This window comes from Oryctolagus cuniculus, chromosome 13, assembly GCF_964237555.1.
Source record: "Oryctolagus cuniculus chromosome 13, mOryCun1.1, whole genome shotgun sequence".
NCBI lineage: Eukaryota > Metazoa > Chordata > Mammalia > Lagomorpha > Leporidae > Oryctolagus > Oryctolagus cuniculus.
In genome coordinates, this window is record NC_091444.1 from 29,859,092 (window position 1) to 29,881,786 (window position 22,695).

The 22,695-nt window shown below is 43.2% G+C and overlaps 1 protein-coding gene across 3 annotated transcripts in view; it reads right to left on the reverse strand.

Annotated features, from left to right (window-relative positions):
* Positions 1-22,695, reverse strand: part of USH2A (usherin) — an 848,241-nt gene that overhangs the window by 38,732 nt on the left and 786,814 nt on the right. For all 3 annotated transcript variants that reach the window (XM_070055318.1, XM_008268426.4, XM_070055317.1), the window contains exon 64: positions 20,979-21,300. In XM_070055318.1, coding sequence (XP_069911419.1) covers positions 20,979-21,300 — 322 coding nt within the window. The remainder of the gene's footprint in view (positions 1-20,978; positions 21,301-22,695) is intronic.

Genomic DNA, 22,695 nt, shown 5'->3' on the forward strand with positions numbered 1-22,695 from the left:
CCAGCTAAGAAAGAGAGAAAGGTTCAGAACAAAACCACTAACAGCTTATGCTTATGGTTTCTACTGAGAAACAATGCTCCAAGACTTAAATCCATCTTTATAGGGAGGAGAAATAGGAAGCAGGGATTTTGCATGGGAAGTTTGGGGCAGTATGTCCTTTCAGTTTTAATGAGCCAATACAAGAATCAAGAAATGAAATATCTTATAAGCAAAGAGCTGCTTACGTTATGCATCTCTACTTACTTCTGTCTACCTGCTGGGGCTCAGAATAGGATACCCCAAAGTATAATGCATTGGTTTGTGACGACTCTGAGTAAAGGACTTTGGAAGGGCTCAGGAGTGAGGCTTCTCTGACCTTTTCCTGCTCTCCTGTGGCTCCTCCTTCTAACTCACCTGAAACGAATCATAGAAGTCACAACTCCTCTCACCCAAGGCAGCTGATAGGAACTGTAACCCCTGTTTCCCTTAAAGCCAGACATAACACTTGGAAAGACGGCTCTCTGGCTTTCTCCCATTTCCTTTGAAACCTTCCTTCCAGAGTGGTCCTGCCCCAAACCTGAGAGAAAGGAATACTGCACAGAAAGGCCAAGAAGAATCTGGACAGAACTTGCTGGGTTTGTCTTGTCAGTCTATTAGGATTAGATGATATACTTTGTTCTAGTCACATTTCTACATATTATCCATTTCTCATTGAATCTGTGCACAGAACTAGCTTTTCCTAGGCCTTTGAATCTTCATTTCTGAAAGCTCCCAGTCACACAAAACCTGTTAAATAACTTCGTTATGCTTATCTATTGTTAACCTGTCTTCTATGGTAGGACCCTCATGCTGGGTGATGAAAACACTATACTACATCTTCCTGCCCCTACATATCATATGTATCATCTAGGTTATCTGTCTATCTTTCTATCACTTATCTACAGCATCTATCTATCGTCTATTTGTATCTCCCATCTCTATTTATGTATCTATCATCTATATATTTGTACTATCTCAGTCAATTATCTATTATTTATTTATAATGTATTACCTATCTACCTACCTTTTATCAAACTGACGAGCCAATCCATCTGGTTTATACCTCAAGATTCCCTAACATGATCATTGAGAGCATCAATATAGTGCCTGGGCTGCTCACAGAAAGGAAGAGTTTTTGGGGAGAAGAGAAAAAAGTATGACTCATAAACCTAAAGGCTGGGAGAAGAAAAAATAGGATATTCTTCATCTTTGATTTATTCAGAATATATGTCTACAGCATCCAGAGTGAGCATATTAATTCTTTTATATAAAAAAATTAAAGATGACTAAGGTTTCCAGAGAAATGCTTATTGTCTGGTCTGGTAAACACTTGCACACATGACTATGACCGTAAGAGTCAGGAATTTCTGGGGCTGGCATTGTGGCATAGTGGGGAAAGCTGCCTTGTGATATTGGCATTACACATGTGTACCAGTTTGCCTCCCAGCTGCTTCACCTCTGATCCAGCTCCCTGCTAATGCATCTGGGAGAGCAGTGGAAGACAGCCCAGGTACTGGGGTCCCTGCATCCATGTGGGAGACCCAGATGAAGCTCTAGCTTCATTGCAGCCACTTGGGAAGTGAACAAGTGGATGAAAAATATATCGCTCTCTTGGTCTTCCCCTCACTGTCTGTAACTCTGATTTTCAAATAAATAAATAATCTTTAAAAAAAAGTCAGAAGAGCAGTTAAAAATGAAAACAAAATCCAGTTGGAATGCCCAGCTTCTGACTTTGGCCTGGGCTAGCTCTGGCCGTTGCAGTCATTTGGGGAGTGAACCAGTGAATGGAAGGTCTCTCTCTTTCTCTCTGGGTTTTTGTATGTGTGTGTCTTTCCTCATCTCTCTCTGTAACTCTGCTTTTCAACTAAATAAATAACTCTTTTTTACCATTTACTTGTTCTTTTTTTAGAAAACTTTTATTTAATAAATATAAATTTCAAAAGTACAACTTGTGGATTATAGCGTTTCTTCCTCCCGTAACATCCTCCTACCCGCAAACCATCCAATCTCCTTCTCCCTCTCCCATCCCATTCTTCATTAAGATTTATTTTTAATTATCTTTATATACAGAAGATCAACTTAGTATATACTAAGTAAAGATTTCAACAGTTTGCACCCACCCAGACACACAGAGTATAAAGTACTGTTTGAATACTAGTTTTCCCATTGACTCTCATAGTACAACTCATTAAGGACAGAGATCCTGCATGGGAAGTTAAGTGCACAGTGACTGCTGTTGTTAATTTAACAACTGACACTCTTATTTATGACGTCAGTAATCACCCGAGGCTCTTGTCATGAGCTGCCAAGGCTATGGAAGCCTCTTGAGTTCACAAACTCCAACCATAAGAAATCTTTTTTAAAACGATGAGAACAATTTAACGCTGATGACGATAGGGTGTTTTCTTCCCTAAGGTTTTGCCAGTGACCATGAAAGAGTTACAGAGTAAGATATCACAGAAAACACAGATGAACTACTTTGCGAAAATGTAAAATAAAATGTTTAACTACAAAATTCTAGAGTTGACTAGCAAAATAGTAGATTAATATGCCATTTTACATTTCTATAATGTATTTTTAACCTCACTAGTGACTGTTACCATCTTTGCACTTGTTATCTGATAAAAAATAAAAGTGTTCTTTTATTTATTCCTTCTTCCCTCAAGACTAATTACTGTATTTTGCCTTAAAAATGTTTAGTTTCACGAAGTGTCAACATCTGCCACTAAGCTGCCATAATCATACTGCTGTAAAACCAATGAATTTAATCATTTGTCCTCCCTTGAAAACTGTTTCCTAGACATCTGGGAAGGGTAGGCTCTTGGTGCAGTGGTTAAGACACCACTTGGTACACTCACATCCTACATCAGAGTGCCTAGGTTTGAGTTCTGGCTCTGCTTCTGATTTCAGCTTCCTGCTAATAATCATCCCAGGAAGCAGCAAGTGATGGCTCAAGTCCTCGTGTCCCTGCCACTCATGTGGGAGACCTGGGCTGAGCTATTGGCCCCGGCTTTGGCCTGGTACAGCCCTGGCAGTTTCAGGAATTTGAGGGAGTGAATCAGTAGATGACAGACCTCTCTGTCTCTCTCTACCTTTTAAATAACTCAATAGGGAAATCTTATTCAAAATATATTCATTGGCCTTGAGCACCAAAGTCATTTTGGGAACCTCCATCAGAATTTCTGGTGTGGGGACCTTGGAAATTGCTCTTTCAACCCATGAGGTACCTTAAAAAGTTTTAATAAAAAGATGTTTATTTTGGTGAAAAAAATTTTGAAATTTATGCATATCCATCTTATATAATCTCTTTGAAGACTTCTCCTTTGCATGGATTTAATTTAAAAATTTTAATTCCATATAATTTTAAATTTCCATCTTTCCAAAATAATTTTTAGTTCCATTTTCCACAAGCAAAGCTTGTTGAAGTATCTTTGTTTTGTCAGGGGCTTCTTGTGCCCAATATTGTTTGAGAAACACAAAGGGTTGTTCTCTGCAGAACCAAATACAGAAATGCAAGCACCGGACATTCCCAATTCCCATCCCCATGTGTCTATGGGGAGTTGTATTCTGTATTACTTTTGTCATTACCTTCAGTCATTCAGATAAACACAATAAGCAAAGCTCTTTGAGTATGTTCCAGTTGCAGTAGTCATAGAATTTGCCACTGCGTGCATCACACTGCCCAACAGAACCCCATGTCATTGACTTGGGAGGGCCTCCAATGCCTTCCAGTTTCTGCTCCAGGCGTCATTTTCTGAAACTCTGAGAATTCTAGAGCTTGGTGGACCCACGTTTTCCCTGCAGCTCAGATGAACATGATTTTCAGTACGCCCAGTTCCTCTCAGCCTAACAGTTTTCCTTCTAATTTTATCCCAGAAGGAAAGAGTCATGGAATGCTATTTGTAAAGGAGAAAGCGAAGGGGCTACTACTTTGCGTAGGATGGTAGGAGGGGCACTGTGACTGCTGCTAACTTTTTTTTTTTTTTTGACAGGCAGAGTGGACAGTGAGAGAGAGAGACAGAGAGAAAGGTCTTCCTTTTGCCGTTGGTTCACCCTCCAATGGCCGCCACGGCCGGCGCCGCGCTGATCCGATGGCAGGAGCCAGGAGCCAGGTGCTTTTCCTGGTCTCCCATGGGGTGCAGGGCCCAAGCACCTGGGCCATCCTCCACTGCACTCCCTGGCCACAGCAGAGAGCTGGCCTGGAAGAGGGGCAACCGGGACAGAATCCGGCGCCCCAACCGGGACTAGAACCCGTGTGCCGGCGCCGCTAGGCAGAGGATTAGCCTAGTGAGCCGCGGCGCCGGCCATGCTGCTAACTTCTCACACAGTAATGGGCCTTCAGGCACTGACACCATTGTGCTCATCATTTTTTTTAAGCACAGTCTCCACACCTGACTGTGGGTTTCACTTCAATGGTCTCACATCTTTCTGCAATAACCCTTCCTTAGGATAGTCTTACTGGAAGTGAAATTTTCATGTAAATTTCAAGGGAGGTGAGTCTTTTTGTGCTTTTGCTTTTATAAGAAAAACATCTCCTAATGGTTTAAAAATACACATATTTTATAATCCTTTTGGCTGAGCAAATGCTTTAAGTCTTGTCAAAACCGAAGGAATCAGTGATGTTTCTCATGCCACCAGCATCCAGCTGATGTTGATTTGTTCATGTATTTGTTATCTTTTTCCCTATAAATATGGAATACATGAATAAGCAAATTCAGCCAGTGGGCTTTTACGAAAGTCTCTAATCTGTGGACTTGTAATGTAAGTGATCCTGACTGTCCTTACCCTTGGAACAACTTGAGATTTTGCTTTGTTCCTGGGCATCTTATTATAAGAGTTACATTCTATATAGCTGTGAACTTCCAGAGGATTAAGAGAGAGATTCTGAACTCTCTGCAACTTCTGTGAGATTCGATACCAAGCATCCTGTGGAATAATGTCATTTTCTTTTTCAAAAAAATTTCAACAAATCTGAGTACCAATTCACAACAAGTAACATGAAGGAAGACAACATCACTGGTAATAAAAACTGGAGGAAGTGACTGCGTGTTTAGTGACTTTCCACATCAGAAATAAACAAAATACCAACCTGAACACTCATGCCAATAATGAATAAGTAGAGTAAACAGGTTGCATGTTAACAGGCAAACAATTAAATGATTTGTTTCCTAGGGGCATGCAATGAGATTGTTATCTTATTCCCACGAGGGAGACAAAGAGATATTAAAAAGGTCTTTCCAATACCTGTATTGGCCAAGGCCAACAGCTAATTCAATAGATTCGATCAAAATCACCGCTTCTTTCACTGCTCCTGATTTATGACTTTGGCTGTGGTTAGTCATCACTCACTGCAGTTTGCTCTCCAGCGCTCATAAATTATGCCTCATAAATAAAAAGATACAATCAAGGAAATCATATCAATTCATCTACAATGCTGGAGTGCTTTTTTTCCCTTGGCGAGCACACTAATGCCTTTTTAAAGAGTGGCTGCTCGTTGGTTTTTGAATAGATCTGACCCGAGATACGCCAAAATGGGCTTTGCCAGATCTGTGGTTAGAGAGATCCATAGCTGAAAAAAAAGCAACAAACCTGACATTGCATGATTACAAGATTACTGGATCTCATGAGCAGCCCGTGGCCTCCATTCATGAAGGAGTAACTTCCCGAAGGGCACTGTCTCACTGACCTCTACCTACCTATCTGGTTTCCTTTCATCCTCAAGTGGACTTTTTCAGCACCATTTTGGTTTGCGTGGCACTTGGCTGATGATGTTAAGTCCCTGTATTCTAGGTTCCCTTCATTATAAGGCGTTGCCTCAAACAAGATGGATGATTTTAACTGGATTCTGGGACCCAGTGGGAAAATGATACAGCAGGACGTTGCCTTCCAAGGTGCAAACCTATTAAGGAAATGACAAGACATCTCCCTTGCTGGAAAACAGTGTCTTCTGTCACTACCGTCTTGCTCTTTGGAGTCGTTCAATCAACATGAATCAGACTATTTCTAAAATAGGAGGAAGGGGAAACTGGCTTAAATATACTGAAGTTTTGGTGGTAATGCCCTTGTAATCATGAATAATGAAAGTCTGGGATTTCTCTCGTGCTATTGTTTTTTCCCTTGCTTAGATCTGCCCTTCCTGCAATGGAAGGTGGCCCATCCAGTCCTCGTGGAGGATGTCTAAAGGTACCATGGACACGTGTAAATGTAACAGTGGGACACGTGTTCCATCTATGCAACTTGGAAAGAGGTAAGGCCAGCCTTCCAAAGCAGTTACGGAATTTGAAGGCCCAGACTCTCTACTGGTTTCTCTGCAAGGCCTGTAGGAAATATGCTAATATTCCTTTATAAGCTGGGAAGGGCTGGATGTACCTTGCAAGTGTTTGCGTCGTTGCCCTTGGCTTGTCGTACTGCCCAGCGAAGACTGGCTGTGTCTCTGGTGTCAGGCAGAAAATGTGACAGTGGAAGTGATCCCACACCTCGCGGCATCCGTTCCTGATGCCATGTACATGCTTTAAATGTTACATATTACACAAAGGCAGGTACTGCTCACATACCTTCCACCCTGTTAAAAAAATGGTGTTCACTACATCCTAACTGATAGTGCACGTTTTCTCCACAATCAGTTGCCAGGTGAGCTAAGATCACAACCACCAACAATGATTAATACCTCCAGGAATGCAGCATCAGTAGCTAGATAAGACTATTATTCGTGAGTTCAACAGACATTGATTGAGTCATTCCTATACATCAGACAACTGTCCTACGAGCTGGGGATACGGCAGTGAACAAGGCTGGAGTTGACATCCTGGTGGGGAGAGGCAGTCGTGAAACAGACACAGTAAAACACAAATAGAACAGATGAAGAGGGGCAGGCATGTGGCTCAGCAGTGAAGTCACCACTTGGGATGCCTGTGTCCCATATCTGAGTGTCAGTTCGTGTTCTGCCTATTCCATTTCCCTTCCAACTTCCTGCTAATGCACACCCTGGGAGGAAGCAGATCACAACTCAAATACTGAGACCCTTCCATCCATGTGGAAGACCTGGATGGAATTCTGGTCTCCTGGCTCTAACCTGGCCCAGTCCTATCTGTTTCAGGCATTTAGTAAGTGAATCAGCAAACAGAAGACTCTTTCTTGCTCTCGCTCTTTCTGTCTCTCTCTCCAGACACACACACACACACACACACACACATCTTTATCTCTATCTCTCTATATTTCAAATAAAATGAAAATAAATATTTAAAAAAATTTAATAAAACAATGAATGATATACCCTACAAAGGGAATGATTTCTATGTAGGGTGATGTATACAGGGTGATAGAGAATGGTAGGCTTGCACAGGAGGTTTTCTCAGGAGGTGATAGTCAAATGGAGATGCAATTGGCAGGAGGTCACTGTATAAAGATCTGGGTGAAGAACATTTTGTACAAAAAGAAGAACACGTGCAAAGGACCTGGGGCAAGGTTCTGAATGAGACTGATTTGGTTGGCTGTGGTGAGTAAGGGTCAAAGAATGATGAGACAAAGACAGAAGGAGACAATGAAAGGCCTCATGGACCCAGGACCCAGAGAGGAGTCTGCATTTTACAGGAAACTAAGGGAGGATTCCCAATAGGGGAATGACTTCATTTGATTTCATTTTAAAGAGATAGCTATATATTGAATATTTCCTATGTATTACTATACAGGATTAAATTTAACTTTATGTACAAGTGCCAATGGCCTAGCCTTTAAATGAACTTACTAAAAGTTCTCAGCAACCCTGAGATACATCCTTTCACCCCAGTTTTACAGATGAAAAAACAGGCTTAGTGAGTTTGAACCACTTGCTGGGTGACTTGGTCACTCGCTGTTCCAGAGCCAGTAAGTCAACAACCAAGATGGCAGCTCCAGTTGTCTTCCCAGGGCCATGGTCTGTGCTCGCCATGGAAGTGACTTGGAGAAGCTGTTACTCAGCACAACCGGAGCTGGGTATGGGGTCAAAGTGCAGACCCGAGTTCTGACTCTGCTGCTTTTGGACTGGGTAACTTGCTGAATCATCCAGGTTTGGCAATCCTCAACTCACAACTATTCTGAGGCTTACACACAGTAACGTTTGTGTATGTTACTGAGGAATGGAGTTTGGGATGCATACACTTACGGATCTGTCATCATGGTTTTCAAAGCCTTCGATCTACACACACATGCGATTGGAGGCAACTGGGAAATAACACTCAGGAGCACAGTCTTTGGAACCTGAATCTCCAAGTTCAAATGTGAGTCCTTCACATCTCAGCTCTATACCCCCGGGCTTGTTACCTCATTTCACAATGTCTCAAATTTCTCTTCTGTTATACAGTATTAGTAATACCAGCTCAAATGGTTGTTAACAGACTAAATTAATGCACACATATAAAGCTCTTAACATGGCTCTTAGTACATAGCAGCCACTAAATAGATAACTGATTATTAGTATATTATTTGAGTGAAAAGACAAGAGAGTGACTTGACAGAGAGTAATTTTGCAACTCATGTCTGGGTTCCACTTAGATAGTATGAATCAATAAGAGGTTGGAAAACCTTTACAACACTCTGAGTTTACCCACAACTCTCTCTGTGTCTTCCTTCTAAGCTCTTCTTCCCCCACAGTATGGAGGGTTGGAATAGAGGAAAGCCTGACTTTTCAGAGATATTGTTTCTACATTCAATTTGTTCACTGGATAGGTTGTCTTATTTGTCTTATTATTAATCAAGATTTCTTCAAAAAGTCCCCAAGCATGAGCACAAGAAAACAATTGGAGCAATTCAATCGATATTTCAGAAAAAAGAATTTTATTTCTAGTACCCATTACAAATATGCCTGTAGGCATCAGGGAGAGAAGTGCATAGTTTCTGAGATGTTGAGATGTTTATATGTGTCTTAGTAATGACCAGATCCATCAACAGATGGATAAATCAATAACAAGACGAAATCTCAGCCATCTTCTTAAAGATCTGAATTGAAGGCACCTGATTTACTTAGATGTGTTAATTCTGTTTCCACTTGTAGGCTGGATTGCTTCCTGCAGACCAAGACAATTACTTAGAATATAATGGAAATATACCATTGGTTCAAGTACTGAAGTGCAACCTGCCTTAAATCTTCAGAATTATTATCAGTACTCCCAGTGTGGGAGCCCAAAGCTTGTCAGGTGATCCCTTAACCCAGAGAGCATTCTACTGGGGAAAGTAGCTCCTGACAGAGGCATGGGGGATGCCTCGTGTTTTTCCCCTAGCCACTCTAGGCCTTTCTCTGGGATACTCCATACCCCAAAGGCTCACTTTTTCAGACAACCCCACCTGGAACATTTTCTCTGACTTCGTTCCAGTTGGGTTTGAACAAAGGGAGAAGAAATTTCAAGGACTTAATTCTCATGCTTCTTCCCCTATGAAACACTGTTGGCCAGTGTTGTGTTCCTTCTGGGTGGTCCAGCTTCTTCCATGGACTCATGAGGCTCTAAAGAGGCTAGCTTCCGGCCATTGCTGTTCCCTGGGTACATTAGCATCCCTCAGTGATTCTCTTGATTCTTCCCACATCTCCATAAGTAGCCTCTTCCTTAAATCCTCTTCCAATTCCCTTTTGAGTATGCCACATCTCAGGGCCCCTGACTGGTGCAGTGGAGAACAGGTTGAAGCATTCACACAGGTACCCAGGACAGTGGGTGGCAGAAAGAGGTCTTTGACCATAAGGATGGAGATCTGGAAGGGCATTGTTTTTCTTTTTATGGAATTGAAGACAAAGAGAGACAGTGCCTCCTCATGTCTCTGGGGAATGATTTTGATGCAGTTTTTTAAGTATTGAGAGGCCACCTGTGCTGCACAAACTCCATCTGGCCAGAGTAGTTGGGGAGTGGTCTCGGAGGCTGGTGTGGCACTAATGGTGTCCCTGAAGAGAAGGAGGCCCTGTCTTCCTCCCTGGGCCTGCTTTGCCATCACTTACAACTTTCAAACATCTATGATCAGAGCTGCATTTTTAGGACTATGTAATTCATGGGCATGTTTCTTTGTCTTGACAACTAAACTCTAGATCCTTCTGCCTCAGTTCTACTAACTAGGTGTACATTTGGAACACGACAGGTGTTTAGTTATGGCAGGCTATTATATTCTCAGTAGGATAAAGGAAAATAAGTAAAGCCCATCTCTTCCTTGCCTGCATGCTTTCAAGGGCTCTAAGATTCAGATGGCTTTGGCACCTTGACTTTTGTGGTCATCTCAGCTGACAGGAACCATTTGTGAAGAGCCATGGAGGCAGCTGGAATTACCCTCTTCTACTTTCAGTGGGAGAAAATTCTCCAGTGTTTCACATTTTATTCCTAGCAAACAAGCATCCAACATGGAGCTAGGAGGCTCATTATGGGCTTCGGTGAAATATCAATCTGGGCCCACGTATGTGAGGGTGGGAAGCAAATCGTCTTCGGGTAGATCACTTGTCTGGAAGGCCCCAAGCAGGTGGGCAACATTTGCAACTTAGGAGAAGCGCCCTCAGGGATTCCAGGAGAGAAAGAGCAAGAACCCAGACAAACAGAGCATGCCGCTGACTCCAAGGGTAGATGCAACATTCTGTGAAATAAAACACCTGATCACAAAACATGATTTGACCCCTGGCCTAGTGGCAGACTTCTGTTTTCTATTCCTGGGCATGTTCTGAGGGCCTTAAGTCTAAGCTGGGCACTCAGGCCCTCAAAGTTTTCGAATGCACTGGCTGAGTGTGCTGCCTGAGTCAGACAATATCAATAAATCATTTAAAACCGTGAGCTGTGGGAATTGGGGATGGAGGGAGCTTAGTTCTTGTGGGAGAAAGTAACCAAACAAAAGCCTTCGTGCTGGTCAGAAATACGTTAGTGAGATTAATACCTAATTAAATGCAAGTCCAAAACCAAACAGAAAACATGCTCAGTAAGTTTTCTGTAAATGTGATATAGAAACTGCTTAGGAAGGGGACAGGGTGATGGGGATAGAAATAGAAGACAAGCAACCTGAAGCAAGTAGCAAGTGACAGAAGAGTAGAATCAAACCATCAGAGCTGGCAGGGGTTTTAGTTATGGGTATATGGGTGAATTATTTTTTTCCTAGGAGAGACTGCAATCATGAGGAGGGTTGAACTGCCTTATTGAAGGGCTGGCTTGTGTTTGGAGCAATTGTGCTTTTGATTAGAGGTTGTTACATTATATTTGTATGGATGATTTGTTACAGAAAAATTCTCTTATTCTGTCATTTTTCCCCTCTTGGAAGAAACTAACTCTTTTCTTTAACTACTGGGGGGCCATGGTTGATAAGGCAGTGGCATAGATCTACTACACAGCAGACACTCAAGACTTCTTCATCCTCCTACTCCACCCACTTTTAACGAGAAAAGTGAGGTTTTGAGAAATGAAGGATCTTGTCCAAGCTATGTGATCCTAACTCAATTTATTCACCTGGAAAACAGGAAAGTTTTGAGCATTCAAAGGGAAAAAGCATAGGAGCTGTAAGTATTTCATAGGTTTAGGGTATTTGTCAGTAGGGTGGTGTGTACTGCACTGTAGCAGCTCTTGCTATTAGAGCATTCCCCACAGATGTCAGGAGCCTTGACTGTATGGGGTAGCCCTGAAACCAGGGCTGCTCAAACATGTTTCTCCATCCTCTGGGTTCAGAGGAAGGGGTGTGGTGCAATAGCATCAGCCAGAGTCCTGCTCCTGGTCGGCTTACGAATTTTGGGAGAGAGAAGTCCTCTTTCCGCTATAAGGTGGGGTGGTGCTATGCTTTGAGTGCATCCCACAAAGGTTTGTGTGCAGACACTTGGTGCCCAGGATGGTAGTGTTGAGGTGGTGGAGTCTTTAAGAGGTGGGGCCTGGAGCAAGGTCATGGGGCATCGCCCTCGGAAGAGATCAATGCCGGTAGTGCAGAATGAGTGAGTTACCTTGACAGTGGGTTGTTAGAAAGTGAGGCTCCCCGGCTGGCGTCGCGGCTCACTAGGCTAATCCTCCGCCTAGCAGCGCCTGCACACCGGGTTCTAGTCCCGGTCGGGGCGCCGGATTCTGTCCCGGTTGCCCCTCTTCCAGGCCAGCTCTCTGCTGTGGCCAGGGAGTGCAGTGGAGGATGGCCCAGGTGCTTGGGCCCTGTACCCCATGGGAGACCAGGAAAAGCACCTGGCTCCTGGCTCCTGCCACCGGATCAGCGCGGTGCGCTGGCCGCAGCGCGCCGGCCGCGGCGGCCATTGGAGGGTGAACCAACGGCAAAGGAAGACCTTTCTCTCTGTCTCTCTCTCTCACTGTCCACTCTGCCTGTCAAAAAATAAAAAAATAAATAAAAAAAAAGAAAGTGAGGCTCCCATATGTGCTTGGCCATTTCTGCACAGGGCCATTTCCTTTTCTAATTCTTGACCCTCTTGTGATACAGCTAGGAAAGCCCTCCACAAGAGGCTGAACTAATGGGGCTGCTCAATCTTGGATTTAAAAAGCCCTAAGTTGCCTAGCCTCAGATATTTTGTTGTAGCAATAGAAAACAGAGCAAAATGCAGGGTTACATAACCACGTAACTAACATCTAACAACTAGGATTGCATTTGTTGAACAGTTTCCTACATGAGGGACTGTCCTAGGTGAGTTCACACATTCATGAACTCATTTAACTTCAAAGCAAGTCTATGAGTTCAGAACTATTCCTATCCTTATTTGAAGGACAAGGAAACAAAGGCACAGAGAGAATTTGAATCTAGGAGTGCCAGTAGTGATTTTCTCTGATTTCTAGGAACAGCCTATGCAGAATGAAGCCAAATAGAGACAAGCTGAGATGAGAGAGGGAGGGAGGGAGGGAGGGAATGAATGATGCCAACATCGACATTTGCATCTCAAGATTCAAAGGCCTGGTGTTCATCCTTTTTCCATGACTTCAAGGAATTCCTCTATTCTCCATATCAGACATATGAGTAGAAATAGAGGGAATTATTACTATTATTCTGTTTCATTTTGTGTAAGTTGGTTTTCTATTACTTTTAACACAATAGTCATGACACGTTATTGAAGGTGTGAGTTTCTCAAGGACACTTATGGAATTCTCATATATAGTAAATGAAAAAATAGGTTTGTTACTTATTTACATTTATATTGTATATATTTATAATTTGAAAATAAACTTAATGGCGAATAAACTAAGCTGGGTTCCAGTAAAAGACAACATTGCTGATATTCCTACATGTCCTTTTTGGAGATGGCAACTGTACTATTATTTTTTGCCTGAAGTTGATTGCACATACTCACTTGCATCAGCACAACTTCAAGCTAAAAACTAGTAGAACATCCTGCTGTTGGGAGTCAGAATTTATTCTGTCAGATTTTGTAACTAGTAGATTGCAAAGGCCATCAAGAGAAGATGTTTGATTAGAATTTCTAAAAATAGTATGCTGTAGCTTACCTCTACTTAGCCCATAGAATCTACAACTGGGGGCTGGCACTGTGGCATAATGGGTTATGCTGCCATCTGTGATGTCGGCATCCCATACAAGTGCTGGTTCAAGTCACGGCTGTTCTACTCCTGATCCAGCTCCCTACTAATATGCCTGGAAAAGCAGTGGAACATGGTCCAAGTCCTTGGGCCCTGAACCCAAGTGGGAGACCAGGAGGAAGCTCCTGACTCCTGGCTTTGGCCTGGCCCAGCCCTGGCCATTGTGGCCATTTGGGGAGTGAACCAGTGGATGGAAGACTTCTCTCTCCCTTTCTTTCTGTAATCTACCTTTCAAATAAAAAATAATAAATCTTTTTTTTTTCTTTTAAAGAATCTACAACTGGAGGGAGCTCCTTTAGGTGAGTGTGATGGGCTAAATGTTCATATTCCCTGATTTATATGCTGAACCTAGTTCCTGTGGCGACAACAGGGGGTGAGGGAGCTTTGGGGAGGAGACTGCATGAATGGGTTTAGCATCCTTATAAAATGAAAAAGGGACTACAGTGACCTCCCTCTCTTCCTTCCACACTTCCCTTCTATCTGTCTTATGAAGGGACAATGAGAAGACAGCTGTCCACACACGAGCAAGTGAACCCTCACCATACACTTGCTCTGCACTTGCCTTGATCTTAGACTTCTCAGCCGTCAGAACTGTCACAAACAAGTTGAAGTCACCCAACCTGGGGTATTCTGTCATGATAACAATGATAATAAAGACAGGCCCAAAGACATAAATTTGCTCAAGGATTCAGCGTAGTGAATAGAAGCTGCTGTCTCTTCTTGCCCATTCTCGCTTGTCATCTACAGTTGGAAAGGCTTTCACAGGGATTGGCATGGGGAAATCCTCATGGTACCCTCCTGTGGACCCCAGCAGCTGCCTTTGGCAGATGGAGTGGGGATCCCCTTCCACGTCTCTCTCGCCACCCTTTCTTCTGTCCTCCATGCGGGAACAGTGTGGTCAGATGGCTGCCTGTGTGGCCTCCCACAGCACCGGCCTCCCCCACGATTGGCCCCCCTGCAGCCGTGAGTCACGGGGTTTCCTCTGGGGCTGACCTGCAGCTTCTCAGTCACCCAGCCATCAGCCACCAAAATCTTCAGAGGCCCTGAGTGTGCGTGGGTGCTTCTCGCAAAAATCTGTCAAAGCAGAGAAGTTTCATGAAAACTAATTAAGTCACTGACAGCATGATTCAGTGAAAGGGGGAGCTGGCAGGCCCTGGCAAACTCCGTGGTGAGTCATTGCCTTAAGCGAGAGTATGAATATGAATGCACAATTACTGTGAGCTACTCATTAGCCTCAGTTCACTCCCCGGAGGTCAACGGTGAAATGTCTTATGGAGTAGACTCACACCCAGGCCCCTCTCCAAGCCTGTGGGCAGACAATTGTCTTAATTTGCTGGCTGAATAATTAGGAACTGCCCCATATAGAACCTGGAGGTTTCTAGGGTACATATTAGGACAGCCCCGTTTTGAAAGGATTGGAGACAGAAAGGAGTATTGTCTGCATGGAAAATCCTATTGGATTTGTAAACATTCTGCTGCACCGAATATGCCTGTAATCTCTGCTTAAGGAAAAGCTCTGGGCACAGGAAGAGTTTTGTTTTGATAGAAGCATCTCATTTTTGTATGAAACATGCACTACAGAGTTGCCTGGGCATTAGATTTTTGGTAAACTGAATGGTATTTGGAATCTCAGAGCACGTTTGCTTTCTTATGGGACTCTGCGCTACTTGGCTCTACGCAGCAACCCATCCTCATGAAACAGACAAAGACACTTTCTAATTTTTGCTATTAATACCTTAGGCCTTTCTGGATTTAGTGAAGCTGATTCTTTAGAGTTTGATCCTTCAGATCACTGGCCAACTGATCTGATGAATTAATTTAGACTAGGGAATGCTGTCTTGTTCTTCTCACATAACTAAATGTTAGCAGCTGCCTTCAACGACTTCACAGAAACACAGAAATGAATATAGTGATGTCAGGCAGCACAGGGCAGTGGTGTTGGGCCACCTCTGACACCCTCAGGGTGCACCAGCTATGGCCACCTACTCAACCACAGAGTGCCACTGCCCTTCTAGTGAAAATTTTGCCAGCTCTGGGAAGTCACCCAGTTCTTCATTTGAGCTCCCTACAAACACGTGGATTACCCCAAAAGCAGGATCTGCAGAAGGGTGAAGTCACCGTCAGACACCGAATGAACAGATGTGTGTAGGACAAGGAACTTCCTTTTTCCAAGGTGACTTGGAGATGAATTGACCCTCAAGTGGATATGAGAGCAATGCACATTCATGTCAAAGAGAAGATGCTCTTTTATTAAAGGGGAATAGATTGTGTGTCTGGCATTGTGGCACAGCCATTTAAACTGTTGCTTATGATACCAGCCTCCCATGTGGGAGCACCAGTTTGAATTCTGTTCTGATTCTGATCCAGCTTTCTGCTGATGTGCCTAGGAAGGCAGCTGAAGGTAGCCCAAGTGTCTGGGCCTCTGCTAGCCATGTGGGAGACCAGGATGGAGTGCCAGGCTCCTGGCTGTGGCCTGGCCAATCTTGGTGTTGCAGCCATTTGGGGAGTGACAAACGGAATAGAATTCTCAATCTCCCTTTCTCTCTCTCTCTCTCTCTCTCTGTTGCTCTGCTTTTCAAATAAATAAATCGCAAAAAAGACAGAGAAATGAATCAGCTTAATATATAACATCCTAAATGATATATGTATGGTTCTCAGGGTCCATATAGATCCAGCACTTATAAAAGCTAAATAAGCCCAATATTTTAATTTGCTTATTTTGGCATTAATTCTGTACTTTTCTTTTTCCTTTTTTTTTTTTTTTTTTTTGACAAGCAGAGTTAGACAGTGAGAGAAAGAGAGACAGACAGACAGAGAGTTATAGACAGTGAGAGAGAGAGAGACAGAGAGAAAGGTCTTCTTCCATTTGTTCACTCCCCTAATGGCTGCCACGGCCAGCGCTGCACCGATCCGAAGCCAGGAGCCAGGTGCTTCCTCCCGGTCTCCCATGCGGGTGCAGGGCCCAAGCACTTGGGCCATCCTCCACTGCACTCCCTGGCCACAGCAGAGAGCTGGACTGGAAGAGGGGCAACCGGGACTAGTACCCGGCACCCCAACCAGGACTAGAACCCCGGGGTGCCGGCGCCACAGGTGGAGGATTAGCCAATTGAGCCACGGTGCCGGCCAACTCTGTATTTTTCAGTGTCACTCTCTGGGGTGGACATGGTGCACAGCAGTCCCCTGAGGGCAAACTTTGTGACACAGAGGTTATGCTATCACTTGGGATTCCCAGATCTCATTTTAGAGTCCCTAGGATGAAACCCCGTCTCTGCTTCCCATCCCTCTCCATGCTAGTGTGCAACCTGGGAAGCAGCTGTTGACAGCTCAAGTGCTTGAGTTCTTGCTATCCATGTGGGAGACCCCAATGAAGTTCTAGGCTCCTGTCTTTGGCCTGGCCCAGCCCTGGCTATTGGAACCATTTATGGAGTGACCCAGCAAATGGAAGATTTCTCTATCTCCATCTCCTTCTTTCTCTGTCATTCTACCTACCTTTCAAATAAATAAAGTTTAAATGAAAGATGCCACATGGAACGCCTACATTCCACACTGGAATGCCTGCTTTGGAGTCCTGGTGATCCCAGTTTCCTGCTAAAGCACACCATGTAAAACAGTCGTGATAGCTCAGTGATTGGGGCTTGATCTCCCTTGTGGCAGAGCTGGATGGAGTCCTGGTCTCCTGGCTTCAGTCTGGCCCAGCCCTTACTGTTGCAGATACTTGGGGAATTAATCAGTGGTTGAATGATCTCTCTCTCTACCTGTCTGTCTCTATCTCTGCTTGCCTTTCATATTAAAAAAGAAAATAAATAAATTTTAAAAACATCATTTTCCATAAAAACTGGGTCTTTGGGCTGATAGGCTAGATTTGTGTTTTTTCTTGGGATTGGTTGATAAATGCAAATTTGTGATCAATTTGTTATAAAAATCAAATTAAAATTCTCATTTAGGTGTGAAACATACGAAGGAGGAATATGCTGTATAGCTGACAGTAAAGTGCTAAAAGAGACAACCCGGCCTGAGATTCTCTATTTGCCCCTCTCTGAAATGTGCCTCCCTTGATTCCTGGTTGCCCTTTGCCCCTGGGCTGAAATCATACTGGAGATAAGACATGTGCTTGGAGTTTACTACTCTAAAAATCCACAGATCATGAAGCCAATATTTAACCCAATGACAAAACCTCATGCCAAAGAAGCCACAACACTGGCTTACTTTTATTATCTTAAGGTACTTTCCTTTTGTTTAATTTGGGGCCAAAGATTTCATGTTGATTCCATCTAGATCTCTCACAAAGGTATGCTTTATTCATAAGGGAGACCACATCAGTGAGAACAGATGGGTCTTTGGTAACTTGACAGACTTCAGTAAAGATAAGGAGAAAGGAAGAAGAGACAGCCATACAGGTCCTGGCTGTTTCTAACAGTGTTCTGTTTCCAACTGTGCATCAAAAGATGTTTTATTCCTTCATGTCATGAACCACAGGCCTCATCCTAAACTCTGGGGGGCCTGAGAGGAAGTTTTAAAATATTTTTTTCTAGATTTTAGAACTATAATTAAAATGTAAATACTGTATTATTTCACAATATCTCAAGCATGACCTGGTTAACTATCTTGTAATAAAACATAACATATATGCATAAAACATATATTCATATTTAAGTGGGATAAGTAAATGCTAGTCAGAAGTCTGTTTAGATTGGGCTTTATTGACAAATGAGTTGTGCCAAACCAAGAAAAATCTTTTAATATAAAGAGATTATTAGATTTGGAATGACAAAGAGGCATTATGGATTTATATTTGTGTATTTCCCTGAACCATTCAAAAATTATTTATTTATTTAAAATATTTATTTATTTATTTGAAAGGCAGAGTTAGGGAGAGAGTCAGACAGATAGACAGACAGACATACCTTCCATCTGCTGGTGCACTCCCCAAACGGCCACAAAGACTCGAGTTGGGCCAGGCGGAAGCCAGAAGCCAGCAGCTTCTTCTGAGTCTCCCATGTGGGTGCAGGGGCCCAAGCACTTGTGCCACCTTCTACCACTTTCCCAGACCATTAGCAGGAAGCCAGAGCAGAAGTGGAGCAGTTGGGACTCTAACAGGTACCCATAAGAGATGCTGGTGCTGCAGGCCATGGCTTAACCTGCTACACCACAGCCTGGCTCCTCAAGAATCTATTTATATATTCAGTCCTGGCTAACTTTATTGGTTACTTTATCCCATACATTATTGCTCTAAAACATACTCTTTTCATGCTTACAATGTTACCTCTAACCATTATACTCCTGGTGACTTTGTGATTTTATTGTTTCTTGTTATGATAAGCTTTTTAAGGCTCAGTTTCCCTTTTCAGAACATTTCTCTAAGCATTGTTTCTGGTGCTTAATGCTTGTATCAATCAACAAGTTTCCTCTGACTGCAAGCAAGAGGAGCAAACCCTGAATTAAGCAGAGGAGGCTTTTTTTTTTAATAGTTTTTTTTCTTTTTTTTTTTTTTTTGACAGGCAGAGTGGACAGTGAGAGAGAGAGACAGAGAGAAAGGTCTTCCTTTTTGCCGTTGGTTCACCCTCCAATGGCTGCTGCGGCTGGCATGCTGCGGCCGGCGCACGGCGCTGATCCGAAGCCAGGAGCCAGATGCTTCTTCTGGTCTCCCATGGGGTGCAGGGCCCAAGCACTTGGGCCATCCTCCACTGCACTCCTGGGCCACAGCAGAGAGCTGGCCTGGAAGAGGGGCAACCAGGACAGAATCCGGCGCCCCGACCGAGACTAGAACCTGGTGTGCCGGTGCCACTAGGCGGAGGATTAGCCTAGTGAGCCACGGCGCGGCTGCAGAAGAGGTTTTATTGGGAGTATATGGATTCAAAAGGACAACTGGAGATGAATGAGAAAAATTTTTAGATTGAGGTAAAATAGTGATTTATTTATTTTTAAAAATTTATTTGGAAGACACAGAGAGAGATGTTCCATCTGCTGGTTTACTCCCTAAACGCTGGCAAGAGCTGGGTTTTAACCTGGATGAATTCAGGACACTGGAGCTCAATCCAGGTCTCTCACATGGGTGACAGGAACCCAAATACTTTGAGCTATCACCTGCTGATGCCCAGGGTGTGCATTAGCAGGATCTGGAATCACTAATGAAGATGGGACTAGAACCTAGACACGCAGATATGGGACACAGGTATCCTAAGTGGTGCCAAATACATGATCTTGAGCGATGGATGGTTTGTCAAGATTTCTCACCTCTGCCTTTTAAAATTCTGAGTCACTCTGCTGAAGATTAGGTCCAAGTGAGACTTAGGGGCTAAATGTGGCTCATGTGTCACCCATCCACACCCCCTCCCCATCCTGTCCCCCTGCCAAGCTCTCGGCTGACAGACAGCCTGACTTGTGGGCTAAAACACTCATTGAACCTGAGCAAAAGGTGAGGGAACCACTGAGAGTGGGGGATGGGGGAATGAGGAGATTGCTTTTATAGGAAGAACGCAAACTGATTTTGAAGGGAAACAACCCAAGAGATGTCTTCTATGGATTTTAAAGTATTTTCAGAATATTATTTCAAATATTACTCTTAATTACTGGCTTTGAAAGGATATTCAAAATTCCAATTTTTAGGCCAGCCTCATCCAAAACATACTTCTTTTTCAAGCACAGATTGACAGATTGGTTGTGTTCCTCTAGACTCTTCTCAACACTCCATAGCTTTCTGGAGTGCAAAAGCCAGAGGTATTTGCTATGAGACTTTATTTTATTCTGTGTTGCTATAATTAATAAGTTATTTCAAAGTGACTTTAAAAAAAAACCTTAATTTTCTAATTATATTATTACTATTACTACTATTATTTATGTTATTTACTTGAGAGGCAGAGAGACAGAAAAGTCCCATCTACAGATTCACTCCCCAAACCCCTACAATGGCTTCTGGTTGATGCTAAAACCAGGAGCCAGGAACTCCATATGGGTCTTCCACATGGATGGCCAGGACCCAACCACCTGCTGTTTCCCAGGGTGTGCATTAGTAGGAAGCTAGAATCCAGGGTGGAGCTGGCACTTGAACCTAGGCTCTCTAATATGGATGCAGTCATTCCAAGTAGCATGTTAACCGCCATGACAAATGCCTGTATACCAAAGTGATCTTTAACAAGGAGTGACTCCTACCAAGGCAACATTGACAGAGGGATGCTCCATAGTGGAAATCACTTCATTAATAAGTAATGCAAGTATGTCACATGGAATCTACAGAGGAAACACAAGCATGCATAATACCGCTCAAGACAATTAAAGAAACAAGGAACATGGTCTTTCCTTCCTCGTTTACTGCTTAAAAATTGCTAAGGGATATTATTACCCTCCTTAAGCCCCACATTTCTTTAAGTGGCTTTTCAAATTGCAAGCAGTTTTTCCAGGCAGGTGCTGCTGGGTGCATACGATCAATCTCAGCCTGAATTGTTCATAATAGATATTTCTTACCTGATACTCATACTCTGTGAAAGGCAACAGTTCAAAATCCAAAAAGGAGCTTGTGCTTCCATTATAGGTTAGCACAGGCTTGGCTTTTCCAGGCTGAGTGGCTATTTGTCTCCTGTACAATTCATAGTACAACACTTTCCCATTGGGCTCAAGTGGTCCTGTCCACCATAGGGAAATAATGGGCTGGAAGCCTCCTGGAGCCGTCTGCACCTCCAGATGTGGAGGCAGCTGCATGACAGGTGCAATCTCAGGGGTCTGCGTAGATGTCCAGTCACTTGATGCACAGCCCTGGGCAGTGCAGGCTTGAATGCGTACCTCATACCTTCAGGACACAAGGCAGAATTTACAGATCAGCACCAAAACTGATTTTCATGGGATGAATCTTTAAAAAGACAAAGCGTATTTTTTAAAGACATATATTTACATTTATTCTTATCTATAACTAACCCTTTTAAAGAATCATAACATCATACTTCCATGGAAGTTTTTAAGCATTTTAAATCCTCCTGGCTTTCTAAACCAAAAGGAAAAGATTCCTGTCTGTTTCAAAGGAGTGGGCATAATTCTTTCCCAAATAAGACTGTATAGCATAAACAAATGCCCAAGCTTCTCTCCAGCATGAGAATTCTGGTCTCTGCAGAATTACTTCACACAGCAATGAGGAATGCACACCTTGGGTATCTGCATCACGCTGAGCAGTCCCGGACTCCTCTTACCTCTGCAGATAGGAATGTTCCCAGGTCAGGGAGAAACATCACGGAGTGAAGGTGTCAGCAGTAATAAATCCCTTCACCTGATACCCGACATCTTAAAACAGGTGCTCTTATGCCACACAAAGACCTTTAGGGGCCAAAGTTAACCCAGCTCCTCACTAGATTATCCATCATGGAGACACCTTATCACCATCCAGTTAAACTCAACCAATCAATTATGTGCTGCCTCATAGCTGGTCCCCGCCACTTGGGAAGGTCTATTTACATATCAGGGACTTTTCCTTTCCAACAAAAGGGGCTTTTGTTAGGACTAAGTGCCTGTGGTGCCAATGACCACTTTTTTTCTTTGTTCTCAGTCTCTGCTGATTTTATGACATCCTAACTGTCCCTCAATCATCAAGCACCCTTTATCTTCCTTTCTTCTTCATTTCTTTTGGTTCCAGCCTTTTCTTGCTTTTTTACCTTCCCTCCTTGCTCATCTAACCACTGTTGTTTTTTTTTCCTCTCACTGTTTTCTGTTTCACTTTTTGGCTTCTTGATCATAACTGTCTTTTCCTTTGTGACTTCTTTCATGTCTCTTTTTTTCTCCTCTTTGCCCTCTCCTTGTGTGCCCACCTCCTCCTCGATGGCACCCTTAATTTATTGGTGAACTAATCCATAGCTGGCAGGGCAGTTCTGACTCATAAGCCATTCTGTAAAGTCAGTCTTGATTTTTCTGCATAGGGATGGCTCATTTTCTGGATTGATGGTAGTAGTTTTAAATCCTGGGTCAGATTACTTCTGCCACTTACGACATTCCCAGGCTACTTCTTACCACTAATCAGCTAGGGGTGCCCAAAGGAAGACACAGAAATTGTTAGTATTTAGTAAACATGAACAGGCTAGGAGAAAAAAAAAAAAAGAAACAAACTAAAAAACAACATGAGCCCCAACTGCACATAGAAATGATATCTTGTTTTGCGTTATCAGTGTCACTTACTGCCTCAATCAGAGTTGATAATGTA